We start from the raw sequence: 26,552 nt of genomic DNA, 5'->3' as shown, positions 1-26,552 counted from the left end.
TATGATGTTCTAATTAATTTTTAGTTTAAAAAAAATAAACACACACTTTTTTGGCAGAAAAATTATTTGTTGTAGAATAATAGAAAGGCGTTAAAAAAATGCAAAAATTAGCCTTTTCGTTGTCGAAAAAGTGAGAATATTCCAAGAGTAAAAAGTACAGAAGAACAAATACTCCAAATACTGTAAGCAAAAAATAGTAGGTAAGACTTTTCAATTTAAATTTTGCGCGAATACCCATTTATAGAAATAAGTGGATTCGGCGATTTTTACACTGAGTGAAATTATCTTTGTTGAATAGTTCCATTAAATTCCATTTCCAGACCGAACCTCAACACGTCACGTCAATAAAATAAAGAAATTGGTGCTTGAGATTCGACGATTAATAGTCAGAGATCTTATTGACCTCGTTGGAATATCGGATGGATTAGTGAAAACCATTTTGAAACATAATTTGGGCCTAAGAAAAGTTATTGTTTTCGAAAACAGCGTCGTCTTAACGTCTGTAACCAACATCGTGCCGCAACTTTGGTATTTGTCAGATTTAGCTCCGTATGACTTCTGGCTATTCAGTAAAGTCAAATGACCGCTACGGGAAAACCGTTTTGAGTCATTTGAAGACATTAAATGTGAATCACTACGCGCATTGAAGGCTATTCCGAAAATTGGCTTTAAAAACTGTTTCTAGGATTGGAAAAAACATTGCCAAAAGTGTATTAGGCCAAGGGAGATTACATTAATTATGAGAAAATTAAGAATTTTAATTTATGAACAAAGTCTTACTATTTTTTGCACACACTAAATATGTCTACAGGGTCTACACTCGAAGTGTAACCAATTAAAAAAGCCATAAATTCGGTTTGGAAAATTATTTTTATTTATTTTAAAGTACAAAATGAGTGGAAATAATCATAAATTCAGGACCAATTCACTTTTGCTAAATATGACCACCTTTTGCCTTAACTATGGCCTTGAGAGGGTCAAAAAACGAGTCACAAGCTGCCCGAATGTAACTTACCGGTATTTTGGCCCACTCACGGACAATGGCTTTCTTCAGCATCTCGAGACTGGTGTATTTTTTCTTCGGATCTTGCTCTCAAAATGGTTCAGAGAGAATAATCATTTGGATTCGCATCTGGTGAATTCGAGAGGCATTGTGTGGTCGTAATGATGTTCGGAACGTTGTTTTTCAGCCATTCTTGGTTCACTGGCACTTGTGAGACGGTGCTGAGTCTTGTTGAAACGTCCATGGCTTGCGACCGAAATGTTTGTTTGCCTACGGCTTCAAAGCAACTTCCAGAACACTTTCCCGATAATATGTCGCATTTACTTTGACGCCAGGCTCGATGAAAACAATTGGAGAGCACCCATCTGCGGTGACAGCGGCCCAAACCATTATTTGTGGCGGGTGCTGCCTCTTGGTGGCCAACCGATGACTTAAATTCTCGTAAGAACGGTCGGTCAAGTAAACCCTATCGTTTTGAGAGGGAATGTTCGGAATTTGACCGCTTTCGGCCAAACGAAGCAACTGCTTCGCTCTCTCAAGTCTTACTTGTTGCTGCTTCGATGTGAGATCATGGGCCTTTTAGAACTTGTAAGGCTTGACCTTGAGCTCATTTTTTAATATGCGTCGCATGCTGCGGTCGGATATGTTCAGTTCTTTAGCCATTTTATTGGCACTTCGTCGTGGATTTCGCTCAAGTCGCTTCTTCACTTTCCGAACCATTTGACTTCCATCGCTGATCACTTTTTTTTTGCGTTCACTGTTGGCAAAACGCTTTTGTACACTTGTGAACAATACTCCGAACTGTCATTCAGCAAATTTATAAACAGCTGATTCCAGTGCGACGGCTGCGCGAACGGTCTGAATTTCTTCGAGTGACGGACCCTGTAAAGTGTCGAATGTGAAGACCACGGTTTCGTAAAATTAGTTATTTTATGGTAAAATTGATAGCGAAATGCTTTAGTTCTTGACGTCATGAGCAACAATTGTTTACAAACACTATTTAACTTTGACAGTTTGCCTCTTTTATGTAACATTCTCGATATTTACATATATGAATGTATACGAAATGTTTATGTTTATTTGCAATATACATAACCTCCTCATATCTTAGCATGAACTTGATGCGAAAAGTGCGTCACTTTGGCATTTTGCCTTTCAAGTGTCACTCTAAGCGGATTTGTGGCCGCTTGGCTCGAGCCAAGTACATCACCTGTCAGCGAGTTGATAAATGAAGTGCGAACTGTTAAACGAAAATAAAATATATGAAATAAAAGTTAACACAAAGTTAAGAAAATCGCTAGAAAATATTACGCTTCCTCATCAGAACTCCAGCATTATCGGCAAAGCTGAAACGCAGCCAGTATTCGAGGTATTCTGCTAAGCCTGAGCAAGAGTGTGGATGTAGGATAGCGCACATTGGAGGGTGTTGTTAAAAAAATAAAGCAACGCGGCACCAAAACTTTTCCGGCTGAGAATGTTGCCGCCGCTGTTTGCCGCCAATTGTGGCGTTGAGCATGTGAGTTGATGAATTACGCTGACCATTTAAGCGGGCGCGCACCTACTTGTTACTGCATATGTACATTTGTTTGTATGTGTAAAGCAGCGCCAATGCGTTTGGCTTGAACATTTATTTATAACTTTGCCGTTCGACAGCTTTTCGAGTTCGTTCATTTGTTTTTACTTTTATTTTTTGCCTTTTATTCATTAAACACTTAAGGTTTATTATTTTTTGTTGTTGTTATTGCTGTTGTTGTGATGCTGTTGTTCATTGTTGTGTGCTTAAGTGCGCTCGGGTGCTGCCAACATTTGCTCTCGTAGTTCCGGTATGAGCTTAAATACCTGAACTCACACAAATATATATAACAGATGTCTGTATATATGTGTAGATGTATGAGTGTTTCGATTTACTCACATGCGGATACGTGTAGCTTCTACAGCAGATCTGCGTTCATTTTTTCCCGAGGTACGTGAACTTTTTTTGCGCGCTCATAATTATTAGTGTTGCTGTCGTGATTACCGTTTAAATCCGCAACTCACTGAGGTACGTAAGTATGTCCGCCTTGTAGCGAAAATATTTTATGATGAGTCAGTGGCAAAATTTCTTGATTTTTGTAGATATATACAAACATATGTAATGCTTATAAATATATATTATATATGTACATGTATTTTACGTGAGCGCATTTTTATTTCCCCCTTTCTCAAGTAAATCACACAAAAGCTCGCACAATGAATTGTGTGTGTGTGTGTGCTTTCATTATTTGAAAATTACTTTAAAGCAGCTTATGCCCATATTATCTATACATACACAATAATCCTGTATATACGTAATAAATAAATGAAGAAAATATGAAGATACTATGAGCCGGCAAAGGCTTAAGCTCATTTCCAAAGAATTAATTAGGTTAGGTTACTAAGTAAATGAAAGTGAAAGCTTTACTTCATATATATTTCAATGTTAATTAAATATAAGTTTTAGGTGTTTCTAATGCCATGGAGACCATTGTATATTAAAAATCAACAGAACTGTTGCCAAAACAGTTTCTGAAAACTTTTGAAGTGATTCTTGTAGGATTTAAGAGAAGAGTCGCCAAACTTTGCACACCACAATCCGCACCAAATGGTCGATTTTTGAGGATGCAATTACGTTTCCTGAACCACACGAGAATTTGACTCACCCTAATAATTTTGTTTGTTGACAAAGCCAATAAGCCATAAATTGGTCTCAACTGAGAATATGATTTTTCGGTGAAATCGGCGTTGAATCTTGAATAGTTTCCAAGCGTTGTAACAAAGTTAAATGTTACATGATGATATGGCAAGCCTTACTGAACACTCTGACGAAATTTGACACAAATCCTTAAACAAACACGGTCGCCACGAGCTGTCAAAATCACGTCATCTCTGTTGGTAGACGCTGGGTGTATTTGAGGCATCAAAACATTGAAAAAATAAAATTTGTATACTTATGACAAAAAAGAACTCAGAAATTGTAAATAAAAAGCAAAATAGTCCTTGGAACAGTTTTTAATCACTTTTTGGGATGTTCTTCAGCTTCTTCAGCGAATTTTGTTTTATCTCTATAATCGACTAAAAACGGATTCCACGGAGAGGCACTTTCAGTTTGGGAAACTAAAAAAAATCACACGGAGCCAAATCTGATGAATACGCTGGTTGATCAATGGTTTTTTGTTTTAAATTCGATCAAAATCGTATTCTTTTAGAAAAATTTCATCTTTATCGGGATGAGTCGAGCAAGAACGCAGTTCATACCCAAAATTTACACCAAAATCATTCGACCGGACTCGCCAGAGATATCAAACACCATATCCTTCACTTTTTTAATACTTGGCATAGTAATTAGGGACAGTCCTACCACCTTAGAAAAATAAATTATTTTGAATTATCATTTACCCGGGAATTTTTTCCATTGGACTTATAGTTTTTCCTAAAAATCGAGATAAACCGTTTTTAACCAGTGACTTGCTCTTTGAAGTAAAGTCTGAGTCATTCACCGCGCATAAATGATTTCATTGACTGTAACTTGTCTAACAAAAATAAAAGGGGTTTACCAAAAGAGTTTTAAATATACATATGTATGTATGTTACTTACTTCTGGAATCATTAGCAACAGTGTTAATTATCTTACCATTTCGGATAACGGAAGTGAGGGGTGAAACACACAATGTTTTAAGCAATATGAAGGCGGGAAACTACAAGTTAAGTAAAAGCCTACTAAACAGGCATGTTTTTGGCTAGATAGCAATTCCCTTATTCTCTAATTAGTTTATCATGAGTTCGGAGTCAGAGTTGTAAGCCGCTATAAATGTATGGTATTCATATTTAAGTTTTGTGTATATATGTAGATATTTTCTACCATCGCAGGCTTACCATTAGGCTATTATGGTGAGCCAAATTAATATAGAGTTTGTGGGTTAAAATTAACGCTAAACCAAGGAAAAATATATCTGGTAATTCGGTGTTCTTCAAGAATCATCTGAAACAGTTTGGAAGTTATGGTTATTTTTAATAATGAAAATTTGTTTGAGCTATTTATATGGGCAACTATTTATATGCTCACTAAGAGAAGCGGAAAAAAGAGAGGTTATACTAAGAGCATTTTTTAGCCGACTTTTGGAAATGGAAAAGAATAAAAACCTATTCTAGCTAGAATTTAAAGTTTTAATAATATATTTAGACATATTTTCCACCACTATTGCAGTGATTCCGGCTTTCTCCGTCGATGAAACCTAAAAAAAATTCTCAACTCATAGATATTGTCCGTACATTGTCCTACGGTCGAAAAAGAAGTTTAAATAATTTACAAAATTTTTGAAAAGAGTTGATTTTACCCAAATTTTGGTAGTTTTTGTACTTTCAAAATTAGATGAAAAACTGGTATGTCATTTTATGTAGAACTATATACAGAACATGCGGAGTTTGATAAGTGATCGAGACATTTATCGGCGAATAATCACTTAAACAAATTTGAAAACTTTGGTTTTGAAAAAAAAAATGGTTAAAGGTCAACTGATGAAGTTGATTGAGCTGAGCGTATACACTTTAAATGGCTTTATGATAAAAACTAATTGATATATTGATTCAAAACCTTAGTATGCTATTTTTATGGGTATAAAATATTGAAATATGTGAAAATCGATGATCGTTTAATTTCACACAAAGTTTTGGGGTGATCACGGTGACAGTTCAAACACCATTGTTTTCTCCAGTAGCTTTTGGTATGGTTGAGGATACTTCACGTATCGTTATAGCACTTTAAGCCTGTTACGAATCTGTGGTGGGGAATAACATATATTCTAGTAATATCTAGTATGTTTTCACCACAGCTTAGGAAAAAAAGAAGGTATGACACTTTATTAACTCGTTATCGTTTCAAATATTATTCGCATTTTCCAAGGTAGAAGTTAAGAAATCTTTTTCACTATAAGTCTCCTGCCATTAAATTTAAACCACCTTTCCATAGCGCCGTCTTTAAACTCAAGGTCACCAAATCGTGTTTAATTTCCATTTCGTTCTCCGCCCGTTTCAGGGCTAAGCCAGGCAATTACCCCGCTGTCATCGAAAATGCCGCCCAACCAACGGCTTTGAGCCATTAATGCGTTCATGCGATGCACACGACGGCGGCTTCACTTTCGATGGCGATAACGTGATCGTCATGTAAACGATGTCATTTGTAATACAACAAAAATTGCAACAAAAACAATAACATTAATGGCAACAACAACAGTAGGAACTGTGCTAACGAGAAGCGTACAACAACAACAGCGAGGTAACACCTGATCGACAAGCGACACACGCCAACAACAACAAAAACAACAACTGAAATTGCAGTAACAAAACAGCAACAACAACATATGTATGTTTAAGGCCGTCGGCGCAACCAAAGAGACAAGCAAATAGCAAAAATTAAATGAACATTTGGGCGCGTTCGGCGTTGCATACAAATAGACGCACCCATACATACACAGCAACATAAATTAATGTTCATATATGTCCACATGCACGTAGCGCCTTGCTCAGGTGTCTACTCACGTGTGTCGTAATGACGCTGTGCACTTTGTTGTTGTTGTTTTTATTTCACCGCTTCACGTTATTGGGGTTTTCTGTGTTAGCTCACAGCTCCGAAAAGGGTTATCAGCTCTGTGGCTGTTGTTATTGTCATGTTTGCACACCGATTTTGTAGGTGAAGGCTTTGTGCCAATTCAAGCGGCAATTAAATTCACGTCAACAAACACGCATCAACGGCCAGCGAACGCCAGTGAGAGCCAAGTGACAAGCACTTTTGCCCAGCGTCAAGCGCTGATGGCACGTTGTCGCGCCCGCTCTTGCCGTCTGTATGTATGTGAGTGTGAGGCAGCAGTTAACGGTGTCTTTATTATTATTGTGGCTTGGCAAGTGGCGTGCTGAGGTCGCTGGGCAAGTGACTACCACATATGATTGTGGGATTTTATCTTTGTTGATATGCTTGCTTTGCTGCTTGCTCGCTGTCCGGCAGAATCGCGACGGAAAGACAACACACTGAGTTGTGGGGTTTGCAAAGCTATTTTTTCTGAAATCAGATGTGGTGGTAACACACTGATTTTTCAATTCTCTGAAGAAATCCGGAAGATCATTATATATAAATTGTATCGGTAATATATAGATCTCAGCTACGATCTGTGGCCAGAGAAAAATGGATTAGCCATAAATTCAAATAAAACTGAGCTAGTTTTATCTAACAAAAGATATAAGATCTCTGACTCTCCCCTTATTGGAGATCGGTATTCTCCGGCCCGTAGATCGCGTAAAATACTTGGAGCTAATCCTTGATAGGAAGTTCTCAAAGAAGCTAAACATCGAGGAAAGAATGAGGAAGGCATATGTCACCTTATATTCTTGTAGGCGAGCAATTGGGAAAAATGGGGTCTCTTACCAAAAGTGGTGCTCTACTCTACTAGATCGCTGCAAGGCAGAACTTTCTTCGGCTCACATATCTGCGAGAGATTTGTGGACGGGACGAAGCCGTTGTAAGAGGGGTGCAGTGAGTTTCTTTATGGACGTATCAAAGTTAAAGGGGAGAGTAGGAGGTGGAGTCTTGTGTCGGGAGCTCTCCATCAACTCTAGTTGCAGATTAGCAGACTACTGTAGCTTCTTTCAAGAGGAGGTGTCTGTCCGCACTCAGCGGAATTACTGGCAACTGCAAAACCGATGACCTGTCCAGGGAGGGCACTCTTTCTTCAATTTGATGTGATTCTCCGATGTCTGCTTGATTCTGGCGAAGGGATCATTGTACCTCCAGTGAGCTTAGAAAACGCTGTTTCACAACCAGATCCAGATCCTTCTGAACCGGAGTGAACCCTATGGGGTCGTCCAAACTACGGGCTTTTAACCAAGTCAATCTCACCACAATTATAAGTATTCTGACTGTGTGGAGGAAGGAAAGGAGAAATCATCTTGTCACTTCCTCAAGCTTTTTCTGGACTAAGATTGAAATATCTTTGAAATCATGATCGATATTTCGTCGATCGATGAGAATCTGATGATATATCTTTAAGGAATTTCTGGATAAAACAAAGTACGAATTTCTGTTCGAGTCTGGTCGTTTATTAGGAGGGCTTGGTTCGATCTGTCGTATTCGTTATACAGCACGTCTGTTTTTTACGAATACTTGACATTTAAGAGGGATACTTCATACAGTCTCTAGAACTGCGAAGTTCTTAAATATCTGAAATGAGTTCTAGATAAGGCTGGATAGAAAAAGAGAAAATTGGCGTAACATGTCTACTTTCCTGCAATTTCGTTCACGTGCCTACTAATGTTCACCCGGCTCGCATATGATGCCAGTAAGTTGTGCCCTGTGACTAAGGCAACAACCGACCGGCAGTCTTTTCGAGAGCGTATGACTAAAATGCATGCTAGTTTCGTTCGCATATGACCTATTCGAATTTACATGTCCCTAAGATATTCCTTCTCACTTTGATCGGTCTGACAGTGTTTTCGGAAAGCGTATTACCTGTACTGGTTCGGTAGCCAATGGATGATACTTTTGTCTCAACAGCTATTTCGTTTCCTGGAATGTTCTTGTTGTCCCCCATTGCTGTTGGAACCCCGTATTTTAAAAGTTTAGAATTGGTTTTTATTTTTACTTTATCGATTTGTAAGCCGAAAGCAACATTCGTTGAAAAATATTTGGGTTTACTGATCGCTTAAGTGATTTAGCAGTTTGAAAGATATATAAGTTTATTCCGACAGAAAAGTGACGATAATTTCCTTTTGTTATATGTGAATTTCTGAGACTCCAATACATAGAAGATTCATAAAGTTTTGATCAAATCTGCTTCTGATTATGACACCTTAATCCCAATTGTTCATATTGATGTAACCTTACCTGACCGGTCTGAGGCTACTTGTATTTACAATGTGAGACAAGTAGGTTAGTTCAGGAAGCGATTCATAGTTATTTCATGATTCCTTGGCAGATTTTTGGGATTGCAATTTGCAAGTGAAATGTTAGAGAACCTATCCATTTAGAACTACAGAACACATACAATCCCTTTTTTCAGAGAATCGAGTTACCCAGTTTTCGCTAACAGATATTTACCAGGTTTGAAATTTATTAGACTGTAAAATACATTGGAAAAGTATACAAAAATTTCACAGAAATAAAAATCGGACTGGACCTTAGCGCCATTGATGGTTTCCAATAGTACCACAACTATTCCGTACTTATCTACTAAGTTTACTAAATACATATATATAAAATTTTTATTTCTAGCCATCACTATCAGGCAAAGGAGAAATTGATCAATAAAGAAATGCTGAAAATCTGCAAAATAAATGCCTGTCCGAATGGCACACTGGGCCTACACCTAAGTCGAGCACCCTGGGATCCCTATCCGTGGGTGAGTGGCATACAGGAGGGCTCCAGCGCGGAAGACGCCGGCATGCGCGTCGGTGATACAGTGCTGGAGTTCAATGGCAACGATGTGTTGGGACAGAAAATTTTTGAAATTGCAAGTAGAATACGGGAACATTGGCAGAGTGGTGCAACCGATGTAAGCGTGGTGATTTGGCGCAATCAAGCGGAGGAAGTCAGCAGCTGCAGTGAGGACAATGATGAAGATTATGAAGAAGCGAGCGTAACGAACAGTAGCGATAGTGAAACGATGGCGTCACAGGTGGAGGGGCAACGAAAGGTGAGTGAAGTATATAACTCTAATATTTGTTAAGGGTTCAATAACTCCTAAGTTAGGTTGGGTTAGGTTAAAAGGTCGCTCTTAACAGATATCTTACGTGGACATCTTAGAAAACCGGTCAAATAGGATATCCAATATAGTTGATCATAAGATTCTCTAAAATCAGCAAAGTTCTTTGGATCTATCACCAATATGTCTTACGGTTCTTCCAAAGACTGAAAAAAGGGAGAAAGCGACTGAATGCTTCCAATTCATCTCCATACAAGTTTGACATCTTTTGTCCAACTCAACTTTTAACTTGATCCATGAATGTGTGTTGGACAACGCATTGCGGCGAACTGAATTTTGCTAAGTTCCTGCTTTCCATTCAAGCACAAAAAAGATCTCGCAGATCCTTTGGGTCAGTGCTAGAATATGCTAATTGAGATCCAATTTCTTCACATTGGAAATTGAGCGGAGCAGAGGTGTCCCCTCTGGCTGGCTCATCGATTTAGCAATTACCAGCTATTCCGCTATGGCCGGGTACCCAAACGAGTCTGATAATGAAGAGGCTTGATGCCATTTATAGTGAGGACAGTTTTGAGCGCAAAGTTAGTGAGCTCAGCGCAATTATTGCCGCTCTGTTGTCGGAGCGAATGCTCATCTCCCTAAAATAGGCTGCTATTAAGGTAGCTGTAGACGTACTGCCAGCAAAAAACACTACAGTGCTTAAGACTAAAACTAAGATTGTGAGCACCTGACAGAAGACCTCTCTTCCAAACTTCTCTCTTAGCTTTTTAACATACGTGCAAAAGTTCATTGCGCCTCTTAGTCAGCGACTACTCCCCATCCACATATGCCTCATCGGTATGTGAGCATATTGTGCTGGGATCAGCAATTTAATTGAAAGAGAAGAGAACTTCAGCGTGTCTTTTTCGGACTCCTTTATGTACCCAGGTTCCTTGAGTCTGAAAACGCCTCTCGCAACATTGTACCTCACATTATTTTGCTAATGTTGGAGTAGTCCGCAGACGCTGATGAGGGCTGCTCATTGGACATATTCAAGCTTCTTGCTAATGTAGCTTTTTCGGGTCTCCTCCTACAGAGCAACATACTATAGAACATATTTGGCTACAACCTACTGACTTTTTTAAAAGTTGTATATAAGTATTTCTCTCAAAAAATTACAATGATTAAGTCTTGAAGGCCTCGATCAACAAAAAACATAGATCGTGTACATTCTTGGGTGATGAGTTCGCACTGCACCGGGGATACGAATAAGCTAGTGTACCCTTTTCGAGTCTGAAGACGAATACCCTATAGAGAATTATTGCCAAGTACCTGCTGAATTTTTTTGAAGTTGAACCTTGAGCTTGAATTCCTAATTCCTGAGTACACAATAGGGAATTAAATTTCTTTTCCGACCCAACAAAGGTACTATGTTTAAGTCTTGATGATCTCGATGAACAAAATGGACGGTGCATATTCTTGGGTGATGATATGATAAGGACAATATCAAGGAATTGGCGGAACAATTCTGGAAACAGAAAGTTTAGAAAATTTTATATCATACAACAAATCCTTTTATGAACTGACTTCACCATGGGAGGAGTTATTTTCCAACGTTAAAATTAGTCTATGCAGTCAAATTACGCAAAAAGTTTGGTTAGGGTTTGGGATTGGTTCCTTTGTTTAGCCTCACAGCCACTCACGGGCACAGCTTTCTACTCTCTTTCAAAGTTGACTATATTATCGCAGCTTTTGATGCCACTGAGTTTCTAAAAAATCAGTTAAAGAACTCTTCACTTCTGTTGTGCCAGATTTAATCTGCTTTTTGAAGTCATTTTCGACGCTTTTTTAGAAACTAAAGCAACATATCGTCAACTAAAATGTAAAATAACGTAACATTACTTTTCAGAAGTTTACAAGTGAAGGAAAATATAGAAAATACTCATATTGACCCAAAATGTGTGTTTCGGTTATAAACTGGTTATATATTGGTTATCATACAGTCATATTGAGACAATATTAGAGTTTTGGTTATAAAATGGTTATATATTGGTTATTATATCTGACAGCGATTTTCGACTTATTTGAATTTACGTTGTTTAGCATTTTAAGCGATTATATGTATTTCAGAAATGACTACGTCCAGCTAGCACCACAGCAACTCAAAGCTTTTTGGCCTAACGGCTTCTTTTTCACGCCAATATAGATTTTCTTTACTGTACTTTTTTTACTGTTGCCAGAACTTCACTACGTGTCGAACATGTTGCAACTAGCACGCGATGCATGCATTTTGTTAGCGTTTCTTTGTTGTTGCAATACGTTAATGACTTCTTCACGCAATCTTCATTAATTAAGGTAGTCATCACGCTTTGCTATTACATAAATGCCAGAGAGTCAGCTACATGTTTGTTGTTGTAATATGTTTTTTGCAAGCATACGACGAGAATGTGGGTCAGTCGTGCCTCTGCAACGGCATTAAACGCTTCGTTTGTTTCCAGCCATAACGGTAGCACTTAGCATTGGCTGTAAATTTTTCACGCATACCTAGCGAAGTTATTAATAAACCGTTTAACGGAAACAAACTCAAGGTCACATTACCATATGAGCAGTTTTAGGTTAGAAAGGCAATAAACCGTTCGCAAAAGTTACGAAATTTGAAAAATTTAAAAATTTATGAAAACAACTGCAGTGCATAAGCGCAAAGTATTGTAAATAATAATACTTGAAAAAGTCAACATTACATTGTAGGGATGAAGACCAGCGCTCTCATTCAATTGAGGAAATTTAGCTTATGAACAACGGCCCAACCGAAGTGAAGGACTTTCAGTGTATGCGAGCATTACCCAAATACAAATTTAATTATGTCAGTATGAGCAGCAAACACGCATACATACATATACATGAGTAAATGCGCTCAGCAAACCAGCAGCCATCCTGCCGCTCCGTTTGACTTGAGTGCAGCAGCCAAACAACTTTATTGAATTATCCATGCAGAGGCAATATATTGACTGTCATTACGCTGCATTACAATTTAATTGACCTAAATATGCAAACGTAAGCCATAAACAACCGCAAGCACATACGCACACACACACACAAACACACTCGATTGTTAATCGCCAAAGGTTTCTAGGCTTCTGAGAGGAGAGTGAGTGAGTTCATGAAGTGGGGCGCATATCAATTTCAATCAATTATCAAAATCTGCCTCACGCTGCCGTCGCACGCTTTGAATATTTACTTAAGACCAAAAACAAAGCGAGTCATTGTGCATAAGTAGTTGTAGATAGAAATAAGGAGGTGGTTTACTCGATTAATATACGCCAAGTCTCCCGTAAAGGGCTTACATATAAAATGGGTAAAATAGTCAAACAATTAACGGCACTTAGAGAAAAATATTGAGATCCGTTCAAAATTCTAGTTAAAACTATATGGATAGATATTAAACATGATATTAAGTATAAGTCTTACTAGTTCGCTTCGCACCTAGTCCATAATTTTTTTTAGACAAATTCGAGATTCCAGACAATAAATAAAGCTTTAATATTACATGCGCGACTAAGTTTTCGCTGAAAATCTTCGCTGAATCTGAGGAATATACCGTTTAAGCGTTTCTAGGTAGGTTGTTACGGGTTTTGCAACGTGAGCCCGAGTGTTGTTGTGCAGCAGATTCATCTTTTCGTGCTTCTCCCTGTATTGAGGTCATAGAGAACCAAAATTACTTGTTTCTGAATCCCTCACAGCGCAATTAGTCGTTTTGAAATGCCATGGGTGGTGACTCCCACTGCTGCAGCAAGCTCTTCTTGTATGTGACATGGATTCTCGTCGAGCAGCGTATCCTTCTTAACGATTTCGTAGGTTTTTGGCCTTATTTAATGTGGATTGTCGTTAATACCGAAATCGCCGTCTTTGAAGCTACGAAACTAATCACTGTGCGCTGTTTCACTTGAGGCAGCACCTCTTAAAAAAATGTCTGTAATTCCCGATATGCTTCAGCCGCTGATATCTTTGACTGAAAAAAGAAAATCAACACTTCGCGCAAACGACTATTATTTGACAAAAGATCGCACATTATTTTTCAAATGTCTAGGTTAGGTTCATCACGTTTTGCATATATCGATATCGATATCGATCACCATTAACTGTTGCAATCTTACTCAAGTGTCGAAAGGTTTTCAGTAAAGTGCTTGCTGCAGCTCAGTAGGATGAAGGCTAAATGTTTGATGAAAGAGTTCATTAGAGCAGACTTTAAAGTTTGTCAGAGTATTTGCTCCGTACTCTTAAACAGCCAATTTCACCAAACTCATGTATTCGCGTCACATATTCCTTATCTATTTACTTTCGTCGTTTTAGGACACATAAGAGGAGATAGCGTAAGATACAGTAAAAGTTGCTATATTTATTGATAGCCTAAGTATTGATATGATCTTAGTAAAATGAGTAAGTCCTGTAAAACAAACAGTCGCAGTAAATATAAGCTCAGTCTTATCTTATTCAAAAGTATGTATACGCTTGAGAATAACCTATAGCTTAGGCATGCCACTGGGAGCCTTGAAAGAGTTTAGGTACTCGTTAAATATTCAGAATTTTAAGTTATTAAGTCCAAACATCATTATGAATAAACTAATTTATTGAGAGCGTTTCTTCGTTTCTACCGACGTTATAGAAATATTTATTATGCGAAAGCTTCAAAATTCATAAAAAATAAAAAAAATATTTCTAAAAAAATTTAACGATTTTAAAAATAGCGGCCAGTCTACTGCCATCGATATCAAATCAAGGTTTATAAGAGTTCGAGAAAATGAGCTGACGATCACTCTGTCTAGAGACATGTTAAGATGTGTATATTTATGTGTTTGTGTATATTTTTAATCACTAAAAAATCACGCTTTGATGAAGGCATTCAATTTTCTAATGTTTACTACTTCGAACAAGTTCAGCGGGTCGAATATGTCGCAAGCTTCTAGACTTGTTGAAACATTAGTCGACGGTCATGAGGTCCTGACGTTGGTGTCAGATCTCGGCACTGGACTTATTATTTGGTACTGTTGTTCAGTTTCAGGAAATATATTGAATTTCTGGAGAACAACAGAATTAAAATGTTTAGCGAATGCCATGAATCTTACCCCTTTTTTTCCTTCTCCAAGAACCGAAAACGTGAACAAAAATTCATCAAAATATAGATAATAAACTTTTTATGCCCTTTTATTTTATAAAAAATGCTATGTGAAGGTGAAGAATATTACAGTTTCGATGCAACCGAATAAAATATTTTTTCCTGTCTTTATTGAAGTTAGAGTAGTGAGGTAGGTTAGATATGAGGTCAAGTGTTATAAGGATTGTCTAGATACTCTGAACACAATAAATAGACTCTACGTCTTTTTTTTTAAATTGTACAGAGATGAAACTTATGTAAATTTCGTCTCAAAATCGCATAGTTAGCACTCATATGGATATCGCAGAGGAACAAGCCAGCAAGACGATAAATGTATATAGTATTAATGGAGCTCTTAAGAAGATGGACTTAGCTCAAAGTTTTCCATTATTGACCATGCTTTCAATGGATCCCATAGGTTGTGTAAATAGTGGTCAACCAGGAACTTTTTATTGCAAAAGAAATTTTATAAGGAATAGAGTTGTGAGTTGTGAGTTCAATCATCTACAAGTTAGTGGAATATTGACTGAAACTACAAACCATGGACGCTGGTGAAATTGATGAAAATCTGAAGAGATTTTGAGTACAAAGAGGCAATGTTGATTATTTGCTACCAAACCGCCGAGTTGGGGGATGGGGTCATGTGTAGAAGTTCACGCAAGTGAGGAAAGTTCTCTGATCGCCATTCACTTGGGAGTGGCCACAAACGATTCTTTTACACATGACTCAAGCAGCTCACTACTTCCGGTCTTTGACCAAGTATCCTCTGGGTAGCCTAAGAACATCCATTTGAAGGCGAGCTAAAGTGAGAAGGCGAAACATCCCCTACATAGGGTTATGCGCTGAGTTTGGGACCCGCCACGTAAAAAAACACCCCTAATGAAAAGGAACAACAAGCCTCGGATGAGTGACTGCGCCACGTCGCGAAAAGAAGAAACGACTGGCGCGCTGTTGTTAGCTCGGCTATAATCGCGTAAGCGGTATCTACGCCAATTAAGAAGAAGAAGAAGAAACCGCCAAGAGCTAAAAAAGTTCTTCTTTGAAATAGGAATAAAGCTTTTTGTCCATGGAGGTATTTTACATTTCTGTTAGGTTTCTATAAATAGTCCTATACTTACAAATCCTTTTCATATCTAAAAAGAATTTACGCTTGCAAATTTCTACTTCCCACTTCATTTATTTAGCCAGCAAAGTCTCAGTTAGTTACAGCTCAAAGGATTTACTCAATAATATTTTATTTTTCGTATTTAGTACCACAATATTTTCTCTCCAATCAAGAAAAAGTTGAAAAATACTAAAATTCCCACCGTGAGCTCCTTAATTGGACAGATTTATTTAGAAACTTTCCAAAATTTCTACTCAAAAATTTACTTTGCTTCTCTCTCTCTTTTCATGTGAACACGGCGACTTTGCAACTTTACATTGCGGCGCATATTTGCAGCGTGTGCAGCGGGCGCATCAGCAGCATTCCAGCATTAATCAGCAGTCACTGCAGAAGTTCGCCACATGCCTGCAACACATTGCCCAATTATTGGAGTGTCCTGTTTGCCTTGAGGTAAGTGGCATGCCTTGCATATCGATGAGTTGGCAATAGTTTGTGGGCAGTACGAAGGGCGGCGGCGGACAGCCGTAGCATACAGTTAGGTTTGTTGCACGCCTAGTTGCCAGCCATGGCAGTAATTTATGGTTGGCGGAGAGGGCGAGGGGGAGTGGGCACACTTTGTGTTCATGCATATTTGCGCGCATTCAATATGTTTAATAAATGAGTATGGGTGTGTGTGTGTGTGTGTCTGTGTATGAGTGAGTTTGCATGAGTGTTTGAGTTAGCGTGTTTGTCTATTTTTGTTTGCTTGTAAGAGTGTGTGTATTATTTGAGTCCTTAACGTGCATAGTTAGGCAATGATAGCGTCAATATGAGTCAACTTGCATGTATGTGTGTGTTTGTACATTTCTGTATGTGTGTGTGCCTACGCCAATTTAGCTAGTTAAGCCGTTTAGCTGCGTTGCGGGCCGAAGCGGCGGCGGCGGCGCGCAGTAGTCAACCGGTCAACTATTAGCTCGAACAATTGATAGCGCATACATATACAAAGCACCCATGAGTGTATGTGTGTGTATGTGTCCTTGTTTACATATAAGTATATGTGTTTGCAGTGGATTGCAGTCACAATTGCTAATCACAGCCTTCGCATTTGTGTTTGTATTTGCTATTTACTTTAGTCGCTGCACGCGTTGCAATTGTTATTGTTTGTTTTGCAGCGCATTGCCAAAAAACGAGAACAAAAATCTGCGCAAAAACACACGCAAAAGTCTTCAAAAACAATATTATGTACACACTTGATATTTCATTTGTGTGCGTCAAACATACAAACACACATATACGAATACAAACACATACACACACACTGAGGGGGCATATATGCAAGCGCTCGCTTGCTTGCAGCGGCAAATTGGGATGCCATGCGCTAAGTAAATATGAACAACTACAACAATAGCGCATATGTGCATGTATGTATGTGTGTGTGTCTAACTAACAAGCACGTCTAGCGAAATTAAGTTTGGCTTTGCCGGCGTGGCAAACTTTTTGCGTGCACAGTTTTCCGCGCTGTTGTTTACTTAGCTCCGTGTTTCCATGTGCATTTCGTGAGCTTGCGTTACTCGTGCTACAAAATAATGCACAAGCACTTGTGCACTCTCAGCGCACCTGAACTAACACTAACACAAATAAAACTGCAACAACAACAGCCAGAACGAAAAGTTAAACGCGGTCTGCGCAATCAATTTGGCGAGCTGAAATATGAGGCCATTGCGCTGTTGAATTCTTTGCACGCCACGGCGTATGAGTAACACTTGCAGGAGCACTGTTGATATGGGCATGAGGGTTGGCATGGCGTATGAGTAACATTTGTTTGGTAGCTGCTTGAAGAAATCTAATGAATATGATTGCAGTGATTGCAGCTGACTTTGCATATGCTAAATTTAGGAAAATAGCAGATATTGAGTTGAAATAATAATGCAATAATGATCAGAAGACGAACTAAAGTATTTAAATATAGAGAGTGGTAGAGAGTGGGAAAGATGGAGCAAAGAAATGAGGTTTCCCTCAAATAGGTAAACAAGGTACGCAGTCACATATTTTCAGGTTTAATTTTGCTATTTTTTTAATGAAATGCTCCTGAGAAAATTTGAGTTTCTGGAATTATTTGCAGAACGTACATAAATTGTCTTCCTTTTTGTTTTTTTGGGTGACAACAGCAAAAAATACTTATATTTTTAGCACTTATAAAAACTAGAATTATTTACTAAATAATTCAAAATTGAATTTAGAAAGCAATATCATGAAAATGGCTTCATTTATTAATTATTGGTTAAAATTTTTATGAATAATTATAATTCTGAAATTTTATGCACATTTCGTAGACTACGAGGAAGTTTTCTACCGAATCTATTGTCTAGTAGCGGCCGCTGAGATGTTAATTGGAGACCCAGTTGAATTTAGCTCAACAGACCTAAGGCAAATTAGAAAATATTTAATAAAAAAATATATTATTTCCGAACGCAAAATATTTCCACTCACATGAAAATAAAAGAGATGTCCAAAAATTTGGCTTTTTGTAGTCAAGTTTTTAATACTACCTACAAAGCTTAAAAAAATCTATTAAAACTTAATATTCTGAATAATATATGAAACCATTTTGAAATACTGTAAGAGATCCTCTTCTGTCTTGACACTATATTAGCACCAATGTGACTCAATGCTAAAGGCAATATTCGTCAGTTACTGAAGGCTGTCAAATAAACAAAGGTAATAGCAGTAAAGGCTAGTTCATAAGATCTAAAAGTCTCTCATTTTCATATTCTTCTCACATACCTAAATGATGCCGCAAGCAACACAAGACTAATATCTTTTTGAGGCTACACTCTTAGTTAGCGAGATCTGCTTCGAAAACAAAACACTTTCCTGATTACATATAGAGGTGTTGCCAAAATCATTAAAGAAATTCAAATGTTTTTTATTTAATGAGAAGTAGAGTCGATAAAAATAAGTTCTGAAGTTCTGAATATAACATCAACATTCAAATGGCCTCCATGACTCCTATTTCAAGAACGAATTTGACGAATTCAATTTGAATAGCACGTTTAGTATTGCCTTCTAAAGCTTGAAGAGGGTCTGGTTTATTGCTGACGACCAATGACTTCAAATCACCCCAGAGAAAGTAGTCTAATTGTGTTAATTCACAACTAATTGAAGGCCATTCAATGTTACAATTTTTGAAATAATCGAGTCTCCAAAGTTTTCTCGCAATAATTCGGTTGTTACACGTCTTGTGTGGCACGTAACCCCGCCTTGTTGGAACCAGGTGTTGTCAAGATCAAGTTCATCGATTTGCGATCATAAAAAGTTGGTTATCATCGATCCATACCGCTCTCCATTGACAGTAACGATGACACCAGGGTCATTTGAAAAGAAGTAATACATCAAGATATCAATTCAGGTGAATGTACTGGTTGTTCATGAATAATTTGTGGATTTGCTTCGCACAAGTTTGGTTTTTTTTTTTTACCACGCCACCAGAATAATGAAAATGAGCTGCGTTGAGGCTGAAATTTTTTTTATTTTCTAAAAGAAATCGTTATACTTTTCAAGTTGTTCCAAGGCAAAATCCACATATACATACATAAAGAGCAATAAATACATTCTTTCGTACCGCTAAATTAATTAATTAATAATATATTTAGCGAAATTCCTCAAACCTTCTCGATTAATATCAATGGAATTTACTGCAAATAATTAAAGTGCAATGCTTTCGTATTCTCCTGCAATTGGGAATATTACATTAACAAACAATTAAAATTATTTGCATTCCGAATGGGAAATAAGACAGCAAGAAGGAAATTATTGCACGCAGCTTGAAGAGATGAAATATGCATGTGAGGTTACTAACACACATATATGCAACTGAAGATGTTATCCACACACATACATTATCAGAATAATGTTTACGCACAGATATCTAAATATCAGGGCCAGCGGCATTGTGTCTGAGAATTCGAAAGCACAATTTCGTTCAAATCAAAATTATTATGTAATTATGCCAATAAATAGTGCAGCAACAAATTGGAAGCGCCTAATTTTGTATTGTGCGAGTGTCAAGGCGGAAATTTCGAAATGAAGGCATACTAAAGTAGAAATTCTAGCATTTTGCTTACTATAGACTGGAAAATGAATTGGCCAAGTGAGACAGCATTGGGATTAGGCTCATTTTAATATATGTATATGTATATATTTACAATTGAGTAACCCAGTTTGAGTTGTTTTGTTATTTATGACCTCTGTATGGTTGGCATGTTCTGATAAAAGTCTCTTTATGTGGAAAATATAGACAGTTCGACATTGTCTGCAGCTTTTTTACCAATACAATACAATTTTTTTTTTGAGATTTTTACTACGATATTGTTCAAATCTTTAACTGCTGTTCGGATCACCTCGTATAGGTACCGATTTTATCGGAATCAGACTATTGCGCTGTTAAATTCTTTGCATGCCATGCCGTATGAGTGTTGGCGATCACCTCGTAACGCTTTTATTGGACTCAGTTATAGCGTTCAAAGGGCATTTCATAGCATATTCTATTTTCGTAGCTATTTGTAGTTGTTTCAGACTTGTTTCTTAGACTGTTTTTCAAGTTTTTCTCTGAGATATCTGGAACCCATTGCTGTTTAGGTTCCGGAAAAGCGGAATTTGAAGCTATAATTTTCACCTGAATAAGCTGAAATTAAAATTTAAATCCCTTTAATTGAAATTACTAAGATAAAGATTCTATTAGGATTTCTATAAGAGGGTTTTCACTGACAAAAATACTCATATATAAGATTTTTTAAGAAAACTCCAGTAATGCTAAGTTTCTACTTTAAAGAAACAGAAATAAATTCTGGAACACGAAAAGTTGTTTCTGTAGTTATGTGTATATAGTACAAGAAGTATTGTGCCTGGTTTTAACTTTATATGAACTTTGAGAACTTGTACTAAAATAATAGCTATAGCATGGCGGTATGAAATGAAGTAATAAGGAGATCGTGCTTAATCAGTTTGGGCGCTCTTATGCAAGTTGTTGGAAAACCATAAACAGTCGATTATTACAAGCTTCTTTTGAAGCGCATTTTTTCGCCACAGACAGTTCATGATCACTTGGTGCCTGGTCCCGACTATAAGATAGAAATAAAAAACCATCTGCCATTGCCGAAATTGCTCGTATTGGGCTGTTGAAGTATTTTGAAGATTCTTCACATTCTCCTGTCCTGGTGTTTGCAAATGTGTAAATATGGCATAAGAAGAATGTGTTGGCAGATGTATACACAGTAAGTCAGGTAAAAGCTTGAGTTCAGATTTTAAAATATTTATTTAATAATTTTGTGCAGACCTCAATAATATTTTATTCCGCATGTGCAGTCAGTAGTTAATTTTAATGTTATATACATATATATGTATATATATTAGGGTGTCCCAGCCAACAAGGGCGAACTTTTTTTTTTCGAATTTACTTACGCATACCCGCGATTTTTTTTTACATTTGATCCTTATAACTCAAATAATAAATGTGCGATGTTGGGATTGAATAACGATAACCCGTGCCGACTTGACGTTAAACTTGAAATATGAAAGTTAGTATGGATGCTTTGTAGGGATTGCGGATTAAAATATTTATGTAGTCAATAATACACCGTTTTACATATATCTTATATTTATTGAATATTTATAAATAACATTATATTATTATTTACTAAATTTTCTTTTCAAAGTTTTCTTTTTACAATCTGGATATATCTGTCTGTGTTCTTGAACGCAACGTAACAAAAATTGCTTTTGTTACTCATCGACGGTGATTAAGCCAAGAAAGTCTTGCATTAACTTAACCGCTCTTTCAGCGGTAACTGCTCTCAGTGTGTAAACCTTCTTTTTAGCATATTGGAACGAAGCATTATTTGGCCATGTAGTTGGAGACTCATTAAGAAAGCTATCATTAACTATTTTAAGTCGATTGAATAAAGATTTGCTTTTTATTGAAACAAAGTTATCGAAGTTTTTCTCTGAAATAAAATGCGACAGTTAACATAAAATAAAACAAATAAAAACTAAAATTATTGACTCTCATACTAGCCGTAAAGTGGACCACAAAGTTCGTCTTTCGATGGTATGTAGCGTTTACCGTTGGCCGATGGATATTCTTTAGTTAAGTTAGCAACTATCTTTACTTTAGTTTCTTGGTCAACGTCATCGTCAAATAGAGACAAGACTGTGTTGGCAAAAATTTTGTAAAGCTGCCTTTGAGATATTTTTAACGATTATTTCGTAAGCTTTCATGGTGCATAAAAAGCATAAGTCTTGGAATGGTGCTTTAACAGCTAAAATACATTGCAGCCAAGGCTTGATGTCACGATGAACAGGCAGACGTCTAACAAAGCTGCCTTATCCTTATTTGAAATTCGTAATTGAGAGCTAAGTAATGAAATTTTTAATGAATAAATTGCTCTTGCCATCCATCGGGCTTGGTGCATTGCCCCTGGAGGCCGGATTCTAATTTTGTTCTGTGTATCTCCGCCAAGAAATATTATTGAAAGCTCAATTAATTCTCGATAATCATCTCTAGCGATTTCTTTAGTCAATTCAGCTTGGTAAAATGCTAATAGTTTATCAATTTCTGATCTACTCAGGCATGATAACTTTTCAGTACTGACCTGTATTTTCTGGGAATCGATATTTTTCCAGTTTTCTCGAAACTTTTTGAATGAAGGTATATCGGGGCTTGTAGCTACCTGGGGAATTTTAGCTTCAAATGCACCTTTTAATACCAATTCGTAGATTGATGACGGCAAGCAAAAATAAGCATCTCTCTGTATAATTTCTGTTCTAGAAGCACACGGGCCCCATTAATACGACCTGTGTTTGAAGCCGTTGTATCACAACAAAGGATCTGCACTTTATCTTCAAGATTCCAGTCAATGATAGAATTCCAAACTGCCTATGCCTGTTCGCATCCTGAAGAACTGTCCAATTTTGGCACATCAATGAGTTGTTCTTTATTATCATACGAAATAACTATTGGGAGACGTTCTTCTTTAGATTTACGTGTATCTAAAGCCGGTAACAGTTTTCCATCCCAGTGAACAGTTACAGTAGCCGGAACCTCGTTTTGAAAATAAACCTTAATAGCTTCTGTGCGCTCTTTTCGCTTTTCCTTGCGAATTCTTTGAATGGAAGACTTGCTAATATGAAATTCGTCAGTGTTATGTCCAAGTGCCTCAATAGTCGCTACAATAATAAACACAGAATGTCGCATACTTAACTGACACCTTTCTAATGCTGCCACTAATTTTGGAGTAATGAAATTTTTTCTTATGTAAGTTTTACTAGTACTGGGCTGTGTCGTCTCAGTTGGAATGGACAGATTTTCTTGTAGATCAATTACTTCAGAATCGGAAGATACATTTTCTTGTAGGGGCACAGAAGATGATGTCGAAGAAGTTAATGATGAAACATATTTAGCCCGCCTCTTTTGCTCTTCAAGGTTTCTAAGACGTGACTTCTCCTCCTTTTCTGTAAATTTTTTGTCCACTCCAGCCAAGTGACCAAGTCGACCTGGTTGTCTCTGTTGCTGCAAGAAGACTCTATCTTCATTTATCCTTATTAACAGTAACGCATCCGCGTGTGCAATATCAAACAAGTTATCCAAATTTGTAACAAACTCTTGTCGACGCTGCTCAAAAACTGCTTGTGTTTTGTTTGCACTTTTTTGTAAATCTCGCCAAACTTGGTACAAGGTTACCAATTTCCTAACACAGTTAGGAAATGATTTAATCGGTGTACGTGCCTTTTCCCAATAGATAAAACACTCACGAATAGTAAGGTTAGCACTTTCATTGACACTTAAATTCACTTCGCGAATATTATGGAACAAAACTGAAAGTACTTGTCCATTAAAGGGAAGTTTTGACCCTGTTATTTGACGTTTGACGTCTCCTATTAAAAATATTCCCTTTGTATAACTACGTAATTCCACTGACATGTTGACCGAACAAAGAAAATGCGTTTACTAATCAAATAAATAAGCAATAACAAGCTCATCGATACATGAGCTCCCGCGCGCCTTAGTATTCAAGTACCGACATGTTTCGATGCAAGTCGGCACGCTTTACCGTAGTTCTAAATAGACGAAACTTTTTTATAATTAATTATACATTATTTAAAAAAAAAATAAGAGGGTATGCGTTGCAAAAATCCAAAAAAAATTTTTTGGGATACCCTAATATATAGTACGTATATATATATCAGAAGTCTTCTCTAATCAAACCACTTTTAATTACATATGTATATGCATATCTCCCTAGGCATATGAAATTATATGTAATAATTGTTGCATCTTTACGAAAATAATTTTATGCCCTGAACATTTCTCTGCGAAGCCACAGAATACTATATTCATGAAAATTAAATAAGTAATAAATACTTGAATTGCACAAGTAACAGTAACTTAATACAGGCAATGTGCAAACTTGGCACTGCTTAAACCAAATGAAGGAAAAGAGAGGCGATTTTGTAGGCTACATACTTACAATAAATACAGCTGAAGTCATAGCACACAGCTCCGGAATGCAGCTATATGCCTTTAGACACATATACACACAAACACATATTCATACATGCAATTATCTAATTTTCGAAAGCTACTGAACTGCTCGAATACTAATACTTTTGAGCCGCAATACACTCAATTTGCTTTAATGGATAATTGCTGTTGTGCACACACACACAAAAATACATTAGGGGGTCCGTTTTCGTAATTTGATTTTTTTCCTTTTTGCAAATGCTCACTGCAGTTTCAGTTTTTGCCCTAAAAGTGGTATCCCACATAAGCAAGGACTTTTTTTCAATTGAAACCGTGACTAAATCATATTTCTTTTGCTATATACAAGGTTTGTCGCAAGAGAAACAGGACTGTTAAAAAAACAACAAAAAATTAATATTTTTCAAAAGTTATATTTTTTTATTCAAAGTAGTTTCCTTGTGCTTCGATACACCGTTTAGCCCGGTCAATTAGCGTTTCAAATGAGTGTTTAAGGTAATTTTTCAGAATGCTCTTGAGAATATCGGTCGTCGCCTTTTGGATAGCTGAAATGTCCTGAAACCAGTGTCCTTTCATGGGCAAATGAAGTTTTCCAAATAGGTAAAAATCACAGGGTGCCAGATCAGGTGAGTAGGGTGAGTGATTAATGGTTAATATAGAGTTTTTTGTCAAAAAACCAGTGACAAGCGTCGACCGAAGACACAGCGCATTATCGTGCAACAGGCGCCAGGACCCTGCCTCACGGTATTGTGGTCGAGCACACCTTCCGTAGACCCAATTTATCTATCAAAATGCGATCAATGGAGTCTTTGGTGATATTTAACTCCATTCCCATGTAATGCAAAGAAGATTTTTGTTTATTCTTAATAAATCCCTGCACTTTTTCAATATTGTTTTGGGTAATCACTGATTTTGGACGGCCCGACTTCTGATCGTCACAGAGGTCCTTCCGACCTTCTTGGAATCGCTTAAACTACTCATGCACATTACTACGGGATAGGCACTGATCACCATAAACTTTTTTAATAATTTGAAATGTTTCAGTAAACGTTTTCCCAAGTTTAAAACAAAATTTAATATTTGAGCTTTGCATTTTACGACCGATGACCAAAAGCTGCTGTCACTTTTTGATCGATAACATCGATTGTAGTTATCCAATTGTTTTGAAATTTTTACGAAATGTCAACAAGAGATCAAACTTTTTATTTCATATACCCACCAATAGGTGGCGCCACCAGAAACAGTTACATTTAAAAAGTTCTGTTTCTTTTGCGACACGTACGTACGTGTAAAATTTTATTTTTTGAAAATTTCCAATGTGAAGGTGAACTTACAACTTTAAAACGGTGATATTTTATTGCAAAATTTTCCGCTTTGCAAAAAAGTTCAGTAATTTTTTTCATAAACACATTCTTTAAATAGTAATTCGCAGCTAAAGTAAAGCATCAAATTAACTGAGCACCATGCAAGTGATTTATTCGTTCTGGATTACTCATACGACATGGTGTACTGCATTGACATAGTACATTTAATGCATGACTCCTAGAGCGGATAACTTTTAAAGAAGACTTGATTTGAAAAATGTATTTTAAAGCCTTTTTGCAAAATTTTGTATTTAGATATTACTTTTCTAAAGTTATAGACTTACTTGCTTCGAGATAAAAACTTTATAGACTAAAGCAGAAGCCCTTAAATATAAAAAAAATCCATAGTAGATTGTTTGTTTACCATAGTAACATAAAAATGTTTTATACCGCCACAAAAAAATTAAACTTCAGGTGGCGTTTGTAAGGAAACAATCATGTTGCAACATAATGAACACCCTAATACACAAATATAAATTAATATGTGTGTGAATGTGTATCGGTGAGTGCAATAATATTAGATCTGTAATTCTTCCCAATACTCGTGCGAACTTCCAAGCCGACGCGTTGAAGTGCAATATTTTGAAGCTTTAGGTGAGCTTAATCCGAGGAAGAGGAAGAAGAAGCAGCATTATGATTTTAGCCTTTGGTAATCTGTTTATTTATTTAAACACTGCATACTAAATGCATAAATCTTAGCATGACTTTGTGTGCAACAACAACAGCAGT

At 37.0% G+C, this 26,552-nt stretch overlaps 1 protein-coding gene across 1 annotated transcript in view; it reads left to right on the top strand.

The window, feature by feature from the left end:
* LOC126753687 (uncharacterized) overlaps positions 1 to 26,552 on the top strand; it is a 64,702-nt gene that overhangs the window by 9,746 nt on the left and 28,404 nt on the right. Inside the window, exons 2-3 of the mRNA XM_050465365.1 lie at positions 9,279 to 9,699; positions 16,281 to 16,394. Coding sequence (XP_050321322.1) covers positions 9,319 to 9,699; positions 16,281 to 16,394 — 495 coding nt within the window. The 5' untranslated portion in view covers positions 9,279 to 9,318. The remainder of the gene's footprint in view (positions 1 to 9,278; positions 9,700 to 16,280; positions 16,395 to 26,552) is intronic.

This window comes from Bactrocera neohumeralis, chromosome 2 (genome assembly GCF_024586455.1).
Source record: "Bactrocera neohumeralis isolate Rockhampton chromosome 2, APGP_CSIRO_Bneo_wtdbg2-racon-allhic-juicebox.fasta_v2, whole genome shotgun sequence".
NCBI classification, from domain to species: domain Eukaryota; kingdom Metazoa; phylum Arthropoda; class Insecta; order Diptera; family Tephritidae; genus Bactrocera; species Bactrocera neohumeralis.
Note: the sequence above shows the minus strand (reverse complement) of the source record. Positions and strands in the feature narration are given on the sequence as shown.